This window comes from Amblyomma maculatum, chromosome 3, assembly GCF_055883805.1.
Source record: "Amblyomma maculatum isolate TAMU_Amacu chromosome 3, ASM5588380v1, whole genome shotgun sequence".
NCBI classification, from domain to species: domain Eukaryota; kingdom Metazoa; phylum Arthropoda; class Arachnida; order Ixodida; family Ixodidae; genus Amblyomma; species Amblyomma maculatum.
Window position 1 is genome coordinate 95324740 of NC_139346.1, and position 20583 is coordinate 95345322.

The 20583-nt window shown below is 43.1% G+C and overlaps 1 protein-coding gene across 1 annotated transcript in view; it reads right to left on the reverse strand.

Annotated features, from left to right (window-relative positions):
• Window positions 1–9337, reverse strand: part of LOC146195371 (uncharacterized) — a 165387-nt gene extending 156050 nt beyond the window's left edge. Inside the window, exon 1 of the mRNA XM_084596781.1 lies at window positions 9104–9337. Coding sequence (XP_084452907.1) covers window positions 9104–9337 — 234 coding nt within the window. The remainder of the gene's footprint in view (window positions 1–9103) is intronic.
• Window positions 9338–20583: the final 11246 nt, after the last annotated feature.

Here is a 20583-nt window from a genome sequence, read left to right on the forward strand (position 1 = left end):
TTCAAATGTAAAGCCATTTCACTATGTATGAGACTGCTGCTTTACATGTGCCAGAACTGGCCTTTGGAGTTTGCTATTAAAGTATTTCAGGGCTTCGTCTTCTGGTATAGGCCTCCCATATTCGCACCATAATTAAAGAAAGTCTTACTCTACCTTTTTAGTTTAGTTTTACACTCATGCAATGGGTGGTGTAAATTATGGTTTTGTTGCCTTAGTGGAAATGGGTAACGTATAGGAAAAAAAAAATAAACTGAACAATGTACAATATAGCCATGAGCGGGCCCACACACTTTAACCTTCTCAAAAATTAATGGAAGATATACGGCAGAGACAAGGCTCCAAGGTTCGCTCTGCACATTTAAACTTACAGAACACGGGCACCCTGAAAAAAATGTATTTTTTTAAGGGTGCCTGAAATGTCTCGGACGTGACAAATAAAGCGAGACTTTGTCACGGCTGAGCATAGCAATTTTTAGGTCCTAGAAACGGAGTGCAGCTGCCAATAATGAAACCACGACTTGTGCATTGGACGTCTTTGATATGGCAACAAAGGACACAGCTTGCTCGAGATGAATAGCGAATGCTTTATTGCGTTTACTGAACAGTGGCAGGAGAGTTTATGAGCATAGTTGTTTTTTATAGAAAAGGGAAATATACTAAAAAATGTAGTTTGTACGAGGGCTACCGTCATTGTGAGGTAATTGAGTTCCTTTGGGCAGATTCGATTATGGTCTATCTTCAGCAAAACATTTTTCAAAGGCAGTATCTTTGGTATTTTTTTTACGACGGCAATAGTAAAATAAGGAACACTGACAAAGAGATGACGATATTTGGTGCACAGTAATAATATGGTCACTTTTAAAGAAGGGCTGAACAAATAAATCAATGAATGACTTTCTATTGCACCCATTCTCCTGCGATCCGAATGAATTGCAAACAACAAATATTTGACATGCTGCATACACTGAGATCAGTAAGAAATGGATAAAACGCAAACAACAGCTTATAGGAAGGACAGCTAGGATGATGTGGTATCGCTTGGAGTTTTCCTACTGTTCACACAGGTTCTCTCAGCGACACTTCGATCTGAAGTACATCATAGCGAAATTTACTTCACTGGCGTATGCGAAGTAGTTGTCGAGATTATTCTTCGTCTTCGATCGAAGTGCTTGAGACCTTTAAGAAAAAAAGGGTAACATATTTAGGTGATATATTTGCCATCTTTATCTAGAGGTCCTCGACGTTACCAACGGTGGATACCGAATCATCGGAGAACAGGAGTGCAGACTGAGCGTAAACTCTTCAAGGAGAAGATTACTCCGACAGGTGTTGGCCAGTTCAGCAGGTTTACGTTATTCATACTGCTTGTGATATTAGCCGTACAATTTACCAGTTCTATCAAAATGGTTTAACTTACATTTTCTAGTTAACTAGACGATTCTGCAATATTGAATATGCTAAAGCGTATTTTTTGCTGATTTGGCATCTTGCCTACTAATGTTTAGCTTTCTGGCTGTCACATTTCGGGCAACACAATTTAGGAAATGATGAAAAAAGTCAAGAGCCGTTGAATGGTCGATGTGCAATACGTTCTAAGCTATCGCAGCTTGCCACAACCATGGCTGACATGAAACATCTGCCATTTTCTCTAAAAACTTAGCTTGGAAACACTTACACAGTGCAACCAGCCCCACGCAATCCAAGACAATCCACTAGCGCCTCCACGTTGAATAAAAAGATTCGTACGAGTTAATGCGCGATAACCTAGATCCCTGATAAAACTACGGCACGTACCACTCTTGGCTCATGAAAAGCAAATTGCAGCTGGTTGCAGGAGCAAACATTGACATAAGTTCTCTCCCCATTTTTCAACCTTCTTCTGCAACTACTTCATCTGGTGTCGCCAATGTGGATCACTCTTGTTGTTCTCAGGCACAGCTCGGATATATTTTACTAGATTCGATATCAAGTAATATTCTCAAATACCAGAGTCCTGGTTTCCAAGTCTCCATGTCAAAGCTACAACCATTTATGTCTGTTCACAGCGCTTCCACTCAAACTACAAAAAAAAAAAGCTTTGAACTTATTTCCATCCAATTTCCTTTCCACACATTATTTACCCAATGCTTTTTTTTTCATTTTTGGATGTATTTCCAAGCTCCCGAGCTGTGTTATACATCTGCTTGTAGAAGTAGGGTGTATCCTGAAATGCAGCCTTTTCATGTCTATTGTGCTCAATATATTGAAAGATATGTGCCAGGAAGACGCCTAGTGTCCTTAATAGTCATCGAATATTGCGCAAGAGTTATTTATTTTATTTAACTTGTTTGCTAGCCTGAGATGTCCTCATGATAAATAATGATATACGACAATTTGTACAAATTATTGACACATTTGATTGACTGGTATCATATTGATTATTCAGGTGGTTGTAATATTTTGCTGAATATTCTCAAAGTACTTCTCGAAGAACTTGCTGAATATTTTCAAAGTACTTCACCAACTCTCCCGTTTGGCTATAGCGGTGAATATTTTGAGGTGATTCACCGACATTTAACAAAATATGCTGTGCTTAACTCCATACAAAATTGCTTTACACGTCTTAAATTTTCAATACTGTTTTTTTTATAAATATTGACGGTTTATGGTTGCAAATAACAAACGACCACTCGTTGACTGAATTATGTATTTTTGCAAAAGAAAAGATGCAGCCATACAAAATATCTGTTTTTTTTATCAAGATAACGCCTTATAACCAGCAGTTTGAAGTTATGAAATGAGTTGTCTAACATTCTAATTTCACAGAGAGCCATCTATTTTGAAGGATATAATGTCCACATTCCCCACAATTTTTGTTAAAATTTTAAATTAAATATTTTTGCTTACTGCACAACTGCACCATAACAATCAATATTTTTCCAGATCCCCCTTGGGGCTGCTGTACTTGCAATGTATTCTCAAAAACGTATGCTAATCGTTATTTATGGCGCATCTGATTCCACGTGAGCGCAGGACAAAATTCGCAATGAATACATGGCGACACTTTGAAACTTTAAACTTTTTATATAAACATGCTCAGAAATATATACTGCATTGTCCCACGTTTATCTTAGTTATATATTCAAAACGCACTTCATCTTGTTGTTAATATCCATTTTTCGTTCTGTGAGCAGTTCAATATTCACGAATATCATTTTTCAAAATGATCCGAACCCTAGGCCATTTCTATGAATATGTTACAGAAGAATCTTATTACGTCCTATAGGTTTTCAGAAACATTTCCTAAATCGCTGCCAATTGAGTTTAATGACAGTTTTACTACTCGCGCTAATACAGGAAGCAGTTTACAAGCGAATTTTTTGCGCATCACTTCCTCAGGAAGTACCATCAACATATGCATGAGTGTCTTATAATATGCGGTAGTTGCCTAACTATAGAATGATACCCCACAAAATCTGACTGGTCTTAACAGTAGACACAGGTTAACTCGATAACCCAAGGAGCATTGTTAGAAAGACTGCTCTTAGGCCATGTGCTGTCTACATTTTATATTGCCAGCAGGCTTTCATGATATTTTTGCTACCTATTTTATCGTGTAGAAAAAACCATGTGCGCTCGCTCTTATTCAGGCATCATCATCATCATCATCATCATAATGTATTATCCGTTATGTAATACGTACCCTCTTGGGGTATTACATAAGGGGGGAGCGTAAACAAAAATAGGTAGAGAGCAAAGGGCAATATAAACACGACAAGGTAACACAAAACATAAAAAGAAGCAAAGAACGCGCTGGTCATGAACAAGGGCTATATACAGTGCCTTGGTACCAAGAGCATTACATTCGCTGGCGAGAGGTCTGGGTAGCAGGGTGAGAACACAGTGGGTAACAGAAAAGGTCAGTATAAGAAAACAAACAATTTACATGAAGATGAATTGAACAACATGTCAGTCCAGAAGGTAGTTCAAAACATTGCTCTAAACCTAGTCGCATCAGTCTGGTTAGTGATTGGTTCGGGCAGCAGGCTCTATTCTTCAATTGCAGTCGAGAAGAAAGAGTTATTAAAAACGTTAATGGAACCATGAAGTCGTCGGACGCGATTCGAATTAAAGAAGCGGCGTGGTGTACGAATGGGAAGAGATAAGAGGGAACCACGAAGATAGAAGAGATTGAGATATAACTTATGAACTAAACACAGGCGCGCTACTTTGCTTCTGAGAATTAAAGAAGTGAGTCAAAGTGATGATTTGATTGTGCTTATGCTGGCATGAGAATCGTAGGTTGACGAAATGACGCTGGCCGCGCGGTTCTGAATGGATTCAAGCATGTTATTTAGGTAGGACTGACGGGGACCCCAAATTGCGGACGCATATTCAAGCTTGCAACAAAGAAATGTTTCATATGCAAATTTTTGTATGTTACGAGGGGAAGGGGCAAGTGATCGTCTAATAAAACCAAGTGTACGCGAAGCGTCGGCCATGACTTTTGTGATAAGGTCTACCCAAGTGAGTTTGCTATTGATAGTGATGCCAAGGTAACGATAAGATTCTACGTGCGATAAATCTTCAGAAAACGAAGAGTAAGGGTAAGTCAAGTTCAAGCGCTTCCTTGAAATTTACGTTTCATCAACCACAATGTGCACAAGTTTTCAATTAGCTTTAGATCGTTCTGGAGGGCAATTTGATATTCTTTAGTAATTATACGTCGGTAAATAATGCAGTCGACAGCGAAGAGGCGGATGGTGGACGAGATATTGAAGGGAAGGTTCATAATAAAAATTAAGAAGAGCAGCGGTCCCAACACACCCTGTGGTACACCGAAGGTACACAAGTAGTATTTGAATGAAGACCGCCTATTACGGTGAACTGAAAGCGAGCCGTTAGGCAGTTATGAATCCAGTTTAGAACAAGTGGGTGAAGACCTGAAAGTTTGGCCATAAGACGTTGATGAGAGACACGGTCGAATGCTTTAGAAAAGTATAGATTGACGAAATAAGTTTTGAAAGAAGAATCAAGATTTCAGTGAACGTCCATGGTAAACTCGAATAATTGCGATTCGCATAAATAACCACGACGAAAGTCGTGCTGATTTCGGAAAAAGGAGTTGGAATTCAGTTGGGACGCAATTTGTGAGTATATAATATGCTCGAGAAATTTACATGGTGGTGGTGGTGGTGGTGGTAAGGACATTTATTGGTTATACAAGGGCTAGGAGGTATGTTTAGATCAGCTCATAAGGGACCTGTCCTTACAAGAACTAGGTGGAGGTCCCTAGCCTGGGACCCCAGTGGCGGTTGCCGCCTGGACGCGTCCGACTAAGGCTTGTTGGGCCTGTAAGTCGTGGCAGCCGAGCAGGATCGCCTCCCAGGCCTCCCGGGTTGGTTTGGGGATGGGGGAATAACCGGGTTGGAGGGACAGGCCTACACCATGTGATAGATGTCAGAAGACACCGCTTCACAGTGTGCGCAGCTGCCGCTAAAGGAGGGTTCAAAATTTTTTAGGGCCACCGGGCACAGCAATGTATTGGTGAAAAGGCAGAGAAGGACAATGCAGGTTAATAAGATAGCGTGATAGTTCGATGGATCGCTTCGGTTACCTGCCTTGAACACAGAAATAACTTTCGAATCACTGGGTATTGAGCCGTTAGAGACAAACTGGTCGAATATTATTTATCGAAAATCACAAGATATATTTTTTGTAGCTTTTAATAAATTCGCAGTGATATTGTTAGGCCCCGCGCCACTAGAATTGTTTAGTTTGTTAACCAGAGCACAGGGGCCAGCTGCAGTGACGTTGATAGGGGCCACATCGGGGAAGTTAAAACTTTGTAGAGCTGGTGTACTCCAGGCAGGCTCACGGGTGAAGACAGATGTAAAATAAGATTTCATGACGTCGCATCGAAGTTCCGGAGCCACCTGTAAACCATCCGGATTTAAAAGAGTAATTCAGTGGGAGTTGCTCGATTTGGGTGTTAACAGCCGCCAGAATTTATTTGGGTTGGAATGTAGGATGCCACAGAGATGGTGAGCATTGATAGTGAACATTGATGAACAATTACTGAATATCTAATTATTCTTCGTGTTTCTTTGCAACGAACATTCTAAATTTTTGTGTTGGCAAAAAGTATCTGTCCATATGTGAGTTAAAGGATTAAAGACTAAAAAAAAATTAAGTTATTATGCTACTGCATCAGAAAGAAGGCAGGATCTGGGTTCAAATTCTTGCCGCGCCATTTAAATAATTAGCCAAGTAACTTATGCACACAGCACTATTTAGTTTTTTTAAAATAGATATTATAATATAGGTGAGTCCAGTGGGTCCGACAGTAAATTTTGCTTAGTAGATAAAATTCAGAACAGTGCAGTGCAACTAGAAGATGGAAAATATAGCTGTAATTAAAAAAACTCAAGGATAGAAGGCGGAATGTTAGGATGACATTTTTCTGCAATATTTCTTATGCAGGTAGAAATATACACATCGTTGTGAACCATTTGCTTGCTCAGAAAAGTTTCGAGTGAGGGTCAGGCTCTTTTTACGTTTTTTTAATAGGTATTGTTAACCGAAACAGTTTTTAACCCCTACTTTGATATAACACACCAGATTTCATTATATGAAAGATAACTATGAGGAATTGCATTATACGTGGAATTGCAAAATCGCACGAACTTCAAAGCTTCCGCGGCATGAGAGGTGGCGCAACCATACCAATACCACACTCTGCATTCGCAAGGTGGTCGAGTAATGCCGAGGAATGGCACACACTAATGCAGGCGACAAACATCCATATTAAGTCCCGCTTTCCCTGTGACAATTTGTGGTATGTTTGTCACGTGCAGTCTTCATGCGTTTGCGCGAACGTTCATTGGTGGCTCGGTGTTGGGTGGATAACATGCATAAAAGAAAAGAGAGCCATTTGAAGCCGCGCTAGCGACAGCTACTCTGTGCCCATATTTTCTTCTAAAAAGAATCAGCGTTCCCTATCGTAATCGGAAGACGAACGAGTTTTGTCGGCAGGACGAATATATATTGTCGCCTTCAGGCGGCTCAAAATAAGACCGCTGTTTTACGTTTTATAACAGTAAATAGCTCATATGAGAAACCGATCTGCGCGTATAAGTTGTTCACATAACGCCACTGGCGGTCCTTGATAGTATTATACTCTTGGCTCTATGTCATTTGTCTATCGCTGCTACTACAGCTGCTATAGCAGGCATTGCTGCTGAGGTCCTGAGAGCCGCTTGAAGTGTTTCATGAAAACACTATCAGCTTCTTTGGTGCGCTATTAGTCATAATGGCAATCGCGAGGATTTAGCTCTGGCATACACAGGTGGGAGGAAGGATTTGCTGGGAGCGTGTGGTCGGCGCTTCTTTTCTTCTCAGTTTGTGATTCCTTCGCTCAAAGTCGAAAGCAGTAGATCCAAAACAACTTAACTTAAAAAAACGTGCCGCCTTATCGTCGGTCCAGTGGGTTCCGACATTTGGTTACAAAGGGTTTATTGGGACGCGTGGCTCGGTAGAGTTGGAAATTTCTAAGAGAAAAATCTAAAATGAATAAGAACGACTATTTGAAACTTCAGTCATCTACAGGACATCTTTCAAGTTAGCATAGAATGAAGAGGCGAATACTTTGAGCATGTAAAATACAACTTACGTACCTTTTTTTTTAAGTTACCAGATTTTCTGGTTTGCTTCTTAGTTTATATTGGAGGATTTATGTAAGGCGCGAGCTTGAAAAATGAGAAATGTTTTTCTCACTAGGTGAGGTTTAGTCCATAGGCATATCTAAATGCCCCCCAATACCTGTGAAGAAGAAGCTTTCAGACTGACTGCAAAGATCACGGAACACGTTTACCGCCACATTTGCTGCAAATAATCGTTCCGTCTTTATAACTTCGAGTTAACTGTAAGAAGTTGAACAATTTTTTTAGACTGACAATTACAAAAATATTTTATCTGGTTTACGAATGATGGGGCCAACTGTAGATTTCTGCAAGAAAATCTTTCATTAGCGGCATTGCAACGAATCTATTTACGCACTCGGCAAGCTTCTAAACGAATGCATAGATTACATTTCAACGCTGTCGAAACCCAATCGTGGATACCTTCAGATAACGAACGTCACGACAGAAAGCAAGTAGCATTAAATATATGGCTTGCCATTGTTTTAGGATGTGAGAAAGAACTTTATGGAAGAAAAGTAAGAACTCCATTTTAGGTATAGGAGTCTATCGTTTTGCTCTAAAAAATAACGATGGCGTTCATTTCATAAGCACTAGTTTTCCCTGGTCATTTTGAACGCGTAAAAGTCTCTGCTGATTGCCATTTGATTCATATACAACTATATCAGGTGGAAATCCTACTCCGCCATTCTGTTGGCCTACTCAGCTGTTCTCCCTCACCGTTCTGTGTAATTACCCACAAGGGCGTGCAAACGTTTTAGTTGTGGATTTTTTTCAATAAGCTCAATTGAGTTTCTCTCGCCTCTCCATAGGAATCGTGATTTCTGTACTGCAAATCCACAGAAAAATCTCCCAGGCGCTAACTCAAGTTATAGTGGTGTTCCCGAAGCAATCCTTTCTAACGAACAGCCAATAACGAACCCGAGAACACATGAAAACCCCACGAGCACGAAGTTTGCGCTAAAATATCACGTGACGCACGATACATTTGTTTACAGCAGACCGCGTTTTGAACATAAATTTTTTTCTGAAGCAAAAAAGAAAATTCGATTCTTGCTCCCCTTTTTCCTCGTATGTCAAAGTATGCTAGCCCGCAGAGTGTGTTGCCGCTTCCCTGTGGCACGCTTTCAAATCTCCAACACTTTGTGCTCCTAATCCAATTACTTTGTTGAATAGTTAATCTCTTCTCTCCGTGTGCTCCGGCATGGTGTTGACTCAAACAGCTTCAGGGCATCGTAACCGTAGTTCTTGGAGGTGACAGGGTAAAAGCATAAAGAGTCGACAGCAACAACCAAGGTTAAAGTGTAGCTTTAAGAATTGGATTTCCTTCTACATTGACAGCGCAGGAATCGATGATGAAGTGAAGCATAAAATGTAGGTAGAGCCTAGAAGGATTGCGAACAAAATAATACACTGTAGCTTACCATTAGGTCGAAAAGGCGGCCGTTGGCACGTAGAGGTGATCTGCTGAACTGTAGGAGGTCTTGCAAGGTGCCTTGCTCCTGGGAAGCGAAAGGGGGCTCCTCTTCTTCCGAACTGCTTCCGGAGATTCGGGGGCTCCAGGGCTCTCCATCTTCGGACACGGCAAGACTCATCGTCACAATCGTGGTGGCCAGGACGAGCAGAGCGGCGAACCCACGTGCCAAGCTGGATCTCATGGCTCTCAAAAGTTGTTCCGCTAAGTGAAGTCTTACCGCTCTCGCTTGCAAACTATTTCGTTCGTCGACTCTAACTTGCCGCCTCAGAACACAAGTAGATGATTCGAAATGAACAACAGAAGTAAGGGTCTAATCCGCTATAGATTTAGCACCTGGAATTAATCACACTCCGGCCTTATTTTTGAGAGCCTGTCTGAGCGTGACGAGAAGAAAAATAAATGCTAGAAAAAATCGCAACAAAGAAAACACACAAAGCAGAATATGATGAACAGATCGAGATGATAGAGATTAGATGGGGACGTCTGCAACAAATGTAATGTGATCCTGTACGCGGAGAGGTGGCAGCCGTAGACGGACGGACTCGTGTGCTCACGTCCGTAGCGGTAGCCTGCAAGACGAGAAGTGCACCGAGCGCTGTTCTAGGACAACTTGCGAAGAACGCCGCGCGTCCCTGCCTTTTTGCCCACTTTACGAAGGATTTTCCTCGTGCGCGCCTACCTTCTCGCCACCATCCCAAGTGAGAGCGCGCCCTGTTGATTTTGGCAGAGAGAACACGAAGGAGAGAGAGAGAGAGCTGGCGGGCCAAAACTGAATCCCACGCTGACTCTTCCGCACGCAATTGGAGAGTGAGGGGTCCCATTCCCTCCCACAGGAAAGTGACGCGAGAGGAGAAAGGAAAAATGGGAGCAGCGCGCGTGGCGGAATGGGGAGAGGGGCCGACGCGCATGCGCATCTGAACAGGCGCTCCTGTGGCGCGTTTCTGCGCGGGCACGTCCCTCGCGGGAAATGACTTTCGTGCACGCGTTTGCAGCCGCTGCTTCACGTGGTGTGCAGGTGCCAAAGCCGCTGCAGAGTACCTAAGATTAATATTCTTCGCATGCGCTCAATACAAAGTTAGATCCGTTCGCTGTTTGTCACGGTGACGCGGACCATCCCTGCGCGGTTCCCGTCACCGAAAATGTTTTTGAAGTCACAGGTGTGTTTTAAGTTAACAGCGATATCTGGCAACTTTATTCTGGAGCTGGTTTCCATACACAGCATATCTGTTTACATATTTATTATTTGGGTCAGTTTTCCACTGATACCCATCTTTTTAAAAACATGGGGCCGTAACTCGAGGTTTTTCGTTTTACTTCAGCGTCTTACCTTTCAACTTCTGTTCGCTTGCTTTCTTCAGGTCATGCGTTCTCCTGATTAAGGTTCATGTACGGCTCCTTTAAGTGAGCTAGGAACACGGCACCTACTCCGCTCAACAAGCGTCGGCGACAGACAGTTTTCTCCGTCACCCCTGATCGAACATGCCCTCATTTAACCGATTTAATGAGCTCTTTGCGACGAAAAGGCTTTAATCCTTTGTAACAATTGAAGATTAAACGCCGATAAACTACAGGTGTCAGCTGCAGCCTAATCTGAGAAAAGATGAATGAACTTTCTATCTGGAACAGTATTTTATAAGATGGTTTTCTGCTTTTTGCCTTCCTTCACTAGTGGAAATTGCTCTTTCTACGTAGTCAGGCTTGATAACCGATTTTAATGTAACGTTCCCGTTCTCTGTGAGCACCGGTTGTTCCAAATGATGGCAGAGGAAGGAAAACAAAAGTTATTGAAATGCTGTTTTAGGTGTTCACTTAGTCTGTTTGACGTCGGATGATTTGCCTGTACTTTTTTGCTTCCCGTTGGTCTTATTGAATTTTGTTCTCGTACTGTAATCGCCCTGTGTTGCTGTTATTTGGTTGTTACTACTTTGTATTTTTTTTTCTTTTTTTCTTTGTGCACTCCTGCCTTGACCGCCAAAGGGCAGTCGGCAGTATTTATGAAATAAATAAATAAATAATATAATTCAATCTGGGAACCTATAACACTCCAAGCTTGCAAAATGAATGCGTAACAGGTAAAGCGGCAGTCTTGCGAGGAATTGTGATCTTATGCCCTATTATTCTCTGGCCAGATGGTAGAACTATTGCACAACACCAGTAAATACAGGATAAAATGTACTGTTAGGATTTGGATATCGATGGATTTGAAAACAAAAAACTGCCTTAATCTACAATTTGATGCCCTCTATCACAGTGTGCAAATTACAAAACGTAGCATCTCATCAGGACAGGATTACGCCATACCAGTAATAGTTTTTGGTCGCCATATCTCAACCTCCTGCCTTCCGCCAATAAACAAGATGATGGCCAGACATGTGATCAGCGGAGGATGATAATGCCTAGCGGCGTTCTAGCCGCCGTAGGACATCAAAACCTCAAAACGTTTTACACAGAAATGTTAAAGCCAGCCTAGCAGTGCTGCTCGACGGACTAGCAGATAATACGCGTATCGAGATGCCAAACGTATGTGTAGTGGGATTGCGAGTACATATGAAAATACGAAGCATAGAGAGTGATAAAGAATGGGCGCGTACTATGATACTCGAGTGAGCGAACTGACGAGAGCTAGACGGCGTGATTCACATTAATAGGGATACTACTGACAGCGTAGAGAAATGCCGTAGTATTAACCATACGGTTGCTGGTGTTGTAACGAAGCTTATTATGCAAAAAGTGACGGGTTTACAGGCCTAGGCATGTATAGGCCAACGAAAACGCGTAACGTGTTTCACGCGTTTCCCAATTGAACTATGCGCATGCTGACAATATACGTTTGTGCGCTGACGTATGGACAGATATGTTTCTTCATGTTACGAAAGGTGGGATACCGATTAGAACGGAGAGTTATAGTTAGAGCTTATAGTCTAGACGATATAGTTGACATGTTCTACTAAAGCTTGAAATTCGTGGTCAGTGAAATAACAACACAGCTAGCGCACTGTCCTGCCAAATTAACATCGATGTTAAAGCAGGCGAGACGCACACAAACGACCAGGCAGCAACGGACTGCGGCGTGTGTTCTATAAGAGTAGCAGGTATTATTCAATACTAGATTGTGCGAAACGAAATATTTTACAAAGCACGAATTCCTTCTTCCGATTACTAAAGAATTAGGAGTGGACGCGCAGAAACCGGAATGTTGAGTATAAAAATAAATCAAACTTCTTACTGCACGCAAATTCTGGCAATGTATAGGCTGTGGGGTTGACGTGGAAGGGGAGATAAAATTACCATTGAAGAACAAGCTTTTGAGTGAGCCTATATACAAGAAGGAAAAATACTATGAGCAAGCTAGAAATGGTGAGAAGTAGAGGCTTTTTAAAGTGCAGGACAGATATTTTATTTTGTTGGTGGACAATAGTTCCCTTAGTGTTTAAAATATGGAAGATATTTCAGCAAAATTATAAGGCGAGCAGCAGAAAAAGAATTAGGATACTGGACAGAACACTGGCCAGCTATCCCAGCAGAAAGAGTTACTTGACTACAAAAAACTTCTGTGTGACAGCCTCTAACAGCATGAACAGGATTGAGCGGGGATAATTGTGGATCTCATTAATTGGCAAAAGGTAAACTATTGAAGGAGGTATATAAAGGATAATATAAAAGGACTCTAAAGAAGTCAGGTTGCTCAGAAGCGTTCTAGAGGAAATCAATTTATGGAAAAAGCGGACGTATACGCCGTAATGCAAAAAGAGAACCTTCGTATTCAGATAATGGACAAACTCTTAACATTAGCCGAATAATTCTGCAGGGGTCTCTGCACGAACCCCCCCCATAAAAAAAAGAACTTGCGTGAAATGAATACAGATTTGGATTGCACTGGGAGAGAAAAGGGAGAGAAGCGGGAAGAAGCGCTGCTTGCATGATGCTTTTAAAGATCAGAGCAGGCAAGGGTTGGAGAGACAAGGTAATAACAAGATCTTAGTAATCACTGAGTCTCTTATGTACTATAGAGACAGCGTGGTCGGGAATTGGCTTAGACAAATCAAAACGATGGCGATGAAAATCATCATGAACTCGACACTCGTGCTGAGTAGTCTCGGAAGGGCATGAGTACAAAGGAAGGAAGTTAGTTTTATATTCCATAAATACGTAAACTATCGCCCCACCAACTGAAATAATGAAAAGAGATTGAATGAAAACTCTTCAAATCCAAGATAAACGTGAACGCCTCAAAGTCAAATATCAACAGCTTTATCGGCACTTAGAAGTTGGTCCTGCTAAATACATCGCTTTCCTTACAGCTAGACCGACACGTCAAAACCATTCAAACACGCTAACTTAATATCACTTCGACACTGACTGCTTCAAATACTCATTCTTCCCCTTAGCCACAAGAAAATGAAAAGGCCTGAGCTCATCTGTTACTAATTTATCTTTGTTTACTAAGTTTTCAGTCAGAGTGAAAAGATGTTTACCTTATTATCAAAAGCCCTTTTATACTCATGTTCTGGAGTATGCCGCCCGTTAGGTTCGATTGCTTCTACTCTTTGTGACTTACGCGTATAAATATGATAACAGTACGTTTGTGGTTTTTTTCTCATAGTGTAGTGCCGTACTGCCTGCATCACTGTAGTCTGTGTATGTTATTAGAAACAAGTGCTTGATATTTGTCTTTATTTGTATTAGATGTTTAATCAATATTCTGCTCTATGCTTTTAATATGCTCGATCTGCTTTGTACATATGATCATGACACTGTGTGTTTCGTACATGCTGTATATAAACTTCTCTTCTGCTAACATATGCCCACCTGCAAAAATCAAGTAAAAGGATTAGCAGTATCAATAAATAAATAAATAAATAAATAAATAAATAAATAAATAAATAAATAAATAAATAAATAAATAAATAAATAAATAAATAAATAAATAAATAAATAAATAAAACAGTGGCAGCAGTGCGGAAGTAAATTTGCTTTCACGGGTAGTTACCGCAGACCAAGGCAGCACGATTGGAATAACTACAAAAATTAAAATGGTCTGCGGCGCATTGGGAATGCGATCTCAGAATTTATGAAATAGTATACATAGAATATAAATATTTCCCAAAAGGAAAGTACACAAATGTTTCGTTAACGGCTCTATACATTGAAGTGAAAAAATTTGAGGGTAGCTTCAGTTGAATAGAGGGCAGCAAGCTATGAGAAGGAGGATGATGAACTTGCATGACTTCGTGAAAAAGGTGGCAAAAATAATAACTGAATGAAAAAAACGAGATTTAGCGATTTTTCCTTCAAAATCAAGAAACACAGATGGCAAAATATGCGTTGCGAATACCACATAGCTAATGGTCCTTCAAGGTAAGAGACTGGATTTCGATAAAGTTAAGCGAACGATAAATAGTGGAGTCTTGCACAGATGAGCGGAAAAGATTTTATAGGAAGTTTGCAGGAAAAGTTTGTCGTTGCGTACAAACGGCTGTGCTATTGGAACATGTATTGTTGACCCTGACGGATTGGAAAGGGACCTTAAAGGCATCGTCATAACCCGGTTCTCCGAGTATAAGCTTGAAAAGGGGATGGAGTGGAAGGGCGAACAAATCTCAATCCGTAAAGGATTTGACATTAAGGCGTCCTTACCTGAACACATGTGACATGCTATTGTCTGTAGCCGGCCCTGAAGAATACGTAACCTATTGAAAACCTTCTAAACAACCGGCAGGGGGCTGGTTGCGCAGTGTCTTTGCAATTCTTGATGTCCATTTTTACGAATGTATATACCATAACATTTTCCGTCATCAGCATAGTTAGTCGGAATACTGCAGCACAGAGGTCGCTGCCATATCTGTTCAGCACAACCTATGCTTCTCTTTTTGCAGAGCCCTACTTATCTCAAAGGTATCCCACACACATGATATTGCCAGATTTGCTATCTTTTTCATTTCAATCTGTTATCTTTAAAAACTATCTGCTGTCATGACTTTGCATTATATGACCACCTAGTGCCAATGTATTGCTTTTGTTTCAGCCAGAAATACATAAACTTGTGGTTGTTCTGTGACAGACTCTGTTAGGCGAAGGGGAGGCAAATGATGCTCTCAATGTGGAATGACTTGGTTAAAGTAGCCCGCGAATTATACAGAGATCTATATAGTAGGTGGATATCAATGTCTTGTTTTTGGACGTCGGCCTATACTAGAATTATTTGTTGTCAGCGTTGTGTGCAGAAACCCGCAGGCATGGTTTTTGCACATGACAGTTGGCAGGGGACATTGCTGAGCCCTGATTGGCTAGCGGGCTGTGTGAGGTCACGATACCATGTGACATGGCAGGAGGAATCAATGCAGTCTCATACTTTCTGATGGATGTGTGAGATGGGAAATGAAGCTTCTTTCGCTTTATAGTAAACTATGTTAGGAGATATTTCACAAAACTGGGTATCTTATTACTCAATGCGAGATCATAATGCCCTTGGCGATTGAGCGTATAGCAAAGTGAATATACGGAACGGCAAGTCGCAAAAAAAGGAAGCATGAACATATAACTTTTAGTGGAGTGTTTTGTTTGCGAGGATGTCTTTGAAGACTAGTTGGTACATTATCCGAGTTGGATTTAGCGCAGAAAGAAGGCAAGGTATATGAAACAATTTTCACAGGAGAGAGCGCCCTGTCCTGCAACTTTCTTCTTTCGCAGGATGCTTTTATGCGCTAAAGACAAGTGCAGTAGAGTGGCTATTTCATTGTTTGTAATGATGCCTCATACATTAATGAAACGCTAACTCTGTCTTTTGCAAAAAAGAATAAGCAACTAGCCTGCACTGAGCTATTAGTCACCACGTTGTATTTGCCTACTCTCGCCAAAAAATTGACAATCGCATTTTTGACACACTTGTGGTTTTCATTTCAACAGCCGAGCAATGGCTATGACGTCAAAGTTATAAATAGGCCACGTGAATTAATAATCTATCGCGATATATTGGCTGCTTTTTGAATAGAAATCCATCTCGTGGGGCAGGTTGGCTTAAGCGTTATACTAATTCAAAACGTCAAAAGAGTAGGGGTTACCACCGCAGATTATTAATTCTGACGTGACCTAACTGCTAGTTTTACGTCATAGCCGTCACTCCGCAGTTGAAACCTAAACCGGAAATTGAGAGACAAAAAGTTCAGTTATAAATCATTTATTGGTCCAAGCAAGCTCAACGCAGCCGTCCATGTACACCAATTTTTACGCATATAACAAGAAAACATGCAACCACAATTAAATGCTGATGCTCCTGTACACACGCGCGCACACGCGCACGCGCACACACATGTACTATATATATATATATATATATATATATATATGAAGGAAAGAAGCCAACAGTCGGCGAGGCCAAGGAAAGCGTTGGGGATGGTATGTTTATGTAATTTTTTTTTTTTTTAATGTTTACTTCGATAACCACAGAAATTAGTAATGTAATCTGTTTAGGGGAAAGATAATTAGACACAAAGTAGAAGAAAAAACAACGTGCCGATGGTGGGATCCGAACCCACGACCTCCGAATAACGCGTCCGGTGCTCTACCAACTGAGCTACATCGGCCGCTGTCCCCCCTGCTACTTTCTTGGGTATTTATGTTGTCTGTATACGAACCTTGAGAGTGTTCACCAGCGCCGCCCTCAGCCATAGCGGCGGACGTGGGACGTCCTTTGTTACCGCCAGCGTCACGTAGAACGTGATCAAGAGCGAGGACGAAAGCTGTGCTAGAACCCTCTTACGCTACCTATGGCTTCAAGACTGACTATATATATATATATATATATATATATATATATATATATATATATATATATATATATATATATATATATATATATATATATATATATATATAGTGATGCAAACTATAGTCGACGACGAAGCGGAGACAATCAGTGGCTAGTTGGCGTAGACGATGAAGTGGTTGCTGGTTGCCGTAGACGACGAAGTTGGTTACCTGGAACCGCTCTCGGACTTCGGAAGTCTTCTAGGCTCAGGGACGTTTGGCGCAATACTCGTTACAGTCTGGTGGAGGTGCTGGGTCCGCTTTCTCACGTTCACACGCTTCACGACGGATCTGACTCCGGTCCACCAGCGACTCAGTCGCCGCCTCCGCGGACAGTCGCCTGAGGTTGGGCCCCTTTCCACCCTTACGAGGATCACGCAGCCGCAACTCTCGAGCCCCCTCGACATGGCCACTGATCCCAGGCTCTCAGCTCCGATCCTTTGCCACCCGCCGCGAACACCACCATCTTTTCACGGCGACGCCTTCGAAGACGCTGAGGATTGGCTGGCGACCTTCGAACGAGTGGGTCGTTACAACGGCTGAAGTAACGCGCGAAAGCTCAATAATGTTTGCTTCACCCTAGAACAGTCTGCGCGTACTTGGTTCAAAAACCACGAGGGCGCCCTTACCACCTGGCAAGCATTTTGCCGTGAACGTCTGACCACCTTCCACAACGCCGAGCGCCGCGAGAAAGCTGAAGCTGCAATTCAGTCCAGAAACCAGCGGCCAAATGAAAGTGTGCGCATGTACTGTGAAGACATATATGACCCGTCTTTTCCAGCGCGCAGACCCCAATATGAAAGAGGAGAAGAAGATTCGCCACCTCATGCGTGAAGTTAAGCAGGAGCTGTTTGCGGGCCTCGTTTGCAGTCCACCGCGTACCGTTGCTGAATTCCTCGCGGAGGCAACGACCATGGAAACGATGCTCCAACAACGGGCCCGGCAGTACAACTGAGATGTCAGCAGCCTGGCCCCAGATGTTTTTTTGTCGTGCCATGGAGGCGGTGTGGACGCCTTACGTGACCTCATTCGGTCGGTTGTTCCAGAGGAACTCCAACGTTTCCGTCTGCCTCAGAGTGCGCCAGTAACATCACTGACATAAGTCGGCAGAGATGAAGTACGCCAGGCTGCTCATGAATTCCCGGTCACCAACGTACTGCAGCGCGTCGATGAAATGCCCACGCACACATCCGTTGTTCGTCAGGCAGCTGCCTACGATCCTGTCGCTACCATGCCTCCACGGGTCGACGACAAACGAACTTACGCGTTCGTTGCACGTCAAGCAGCTGCCTGTGGTCCTATTGACCCGACACCGGTGGTTAGCCACATCCGTCTGTATGACGCATCGGCTCAAGCCGTGGTGCCTGTTCCATGCCCTCGCAAGTCGGACGTGTGGCGTACGCGGGACCGCAGGCCAATCTGCTACCACTGCGGGGAGGCCGGCCACCTTCACCGTGCATGCCCGTATCGCCGAGTGGGCTTCGCACCCGATGCGCCCTGTCCACGGAACGGCGAACGGCCGCTCGAAATAGAAGCTAATCTGTCGGCCAGTCAGAGGCCTGAGAGATACAGGCGCTATGACTCAGGATCGTCATCTCCGCTGCGGTACCGTTCTCCAAGCCCTCGCAGAGACCCCAGCAATACTGAGCGGCGTTCTCCCAGTCCAGACCGGGAAAACTAATTTCAGCGGTCTCCGGAGGCAAGGCCGCCGCTATCGGAAAAATCGAAGATCCTCCGCCACCGATACACCGATACGCTGATTTCTCACAGGGGCAGGGTAGCGACAGCATCCGGCGCGCTACTTCTGATTTGTGCGTGACACTTGACGGAACTGACACGATCGCTTTACTTGACACCGGTGCAGACTATTTAGTCATGAGCCACGCCGTCGCCTAGGAATTGAGCAAAGTTGTGACGCCATGGTTGGGCCCTAGCATTCGCACGGCTGGAGGTCACCTCATTAGCCCGGCCGGAAGGTGCACAGACCGAATTGGAATCCGCGGTTTCGTCTACGTTGGGGAATTCGTTGTCTTGCGCGAATGTTCGAGAGATTTGATTCTGGGGCTCGACTTTCTGCAGGCAAACGGTGCTGTGATCGACCTACACGAGGCACGAGTCACATTCTCGACCAAACGGGCAATGGCACGCTTCGACACCCGCGATCCCTGTAGCCATGCTCTGCGTATTATGGAGGATGATGTCACGGTACCACCACGGTGCAGTGTCGTAATGCGCGTGCAGAATGACCTATTTCATGACTCTAAGGGCATGGCGGAGGGTCATATTCCGCTGCTGCTGGAGAAGGGTCTCATTGTTGCCCGAGGTCTCGTCCACCTACGGGATGGCTGCACTACCATTCTGCTCACCAACTTTTCGAACGAATTTCAGCACCTCGTCAAAGGCACGGTGATCTGCTTCCTCGAAGACGTCGCGGATTGTCCACATTTGTGCACCGTGGAAGAAGCCCTTCAAGACAACACTGGACCTCGTCACGTTTTGCCACCTGTCGAAATAAACACCGAGTTATCGGCGGCTCAGAAGGATCTGCTTTCGGCTGTCTTGGCAGATTTTGCAGACTGCTTCGCAACGTCTTCCAAAGTGGGCCGAACTCCGGTCGCCAAGCACCGTATAGTAACAGACGAGACCACGCGGCCCGTATGCCAACGCTCTGAGCCTAGAAGACTGCCGAAGTCCGAGAGCGGTCCGAGCTGCGGTCGTTGTTGTTGTTGTTCTCCTCTAATGTGATGGCACATACCCACACAGGGGGATCGGGGTGCAGAGAATTGGGGTGCAGAGATATTAGATTTTGAGATGTATAACTACATCGGAAAAAAATAATAATAATAAATGCTAGGGAATAGAAAAGGAAATGTAAATATGATAAACCAAAATATATAAGAGTAAATACTAACGCACGCAGTAGGAGAATAGTAAGATTTATATGTACAGATTAAAACTTCAAAGCATATTAGCCAGGTAGACGTTTTGTTTCTATTAAGAAGTTTTGAATGGCGTTGAAAACATACCTGTGGCTGTACCCAAGCATGGTGGCACCGAACGATAATAAAATTTGGCTGCTCAAATTAAGACCCAGCTGTTGTAACGGCTTCTCTAGGTACCGCTTTCTCATCATGGTAAAACAGCGGCAAAATATCAAGAAATGGTCTATTGTTTCGGGTTCCCCGCAGAATGCGCAGACAGGAGAAAGCGCCAAACCAGACCTGAGCATATAGAAATTTAGGGGCGGAATACGATAGCGTAGCCTGGTTAGAGAGACCTCAGTCTGCCTTGATTGACATGATTTCCTATTCCAGGAATACTTGAGGTGCAGGTTGTCATCCGAGGATAAAATAGATCCAGACTGCGTGCTTAATAATGCACGCCGCCGAAATCGTGCTGCTGTTATGGATGCTGTTGCCGGGAGGATGGGCAATACAGGGCCGTTCAGAGAATCTTTGGCTAGTCTGTCTGCAACCTCATTGGCTGTCACATTGCTGTGTCCTGGTACCCACACTATATGTATGAGGCTCAAATGTGAGGGGAGCAATGAATGAAAGGTGTTTAAAATTGGCGAGTCCATATTCGAAGAAAGCGACAAGCACAAAGAATAAGAGTCTGTAA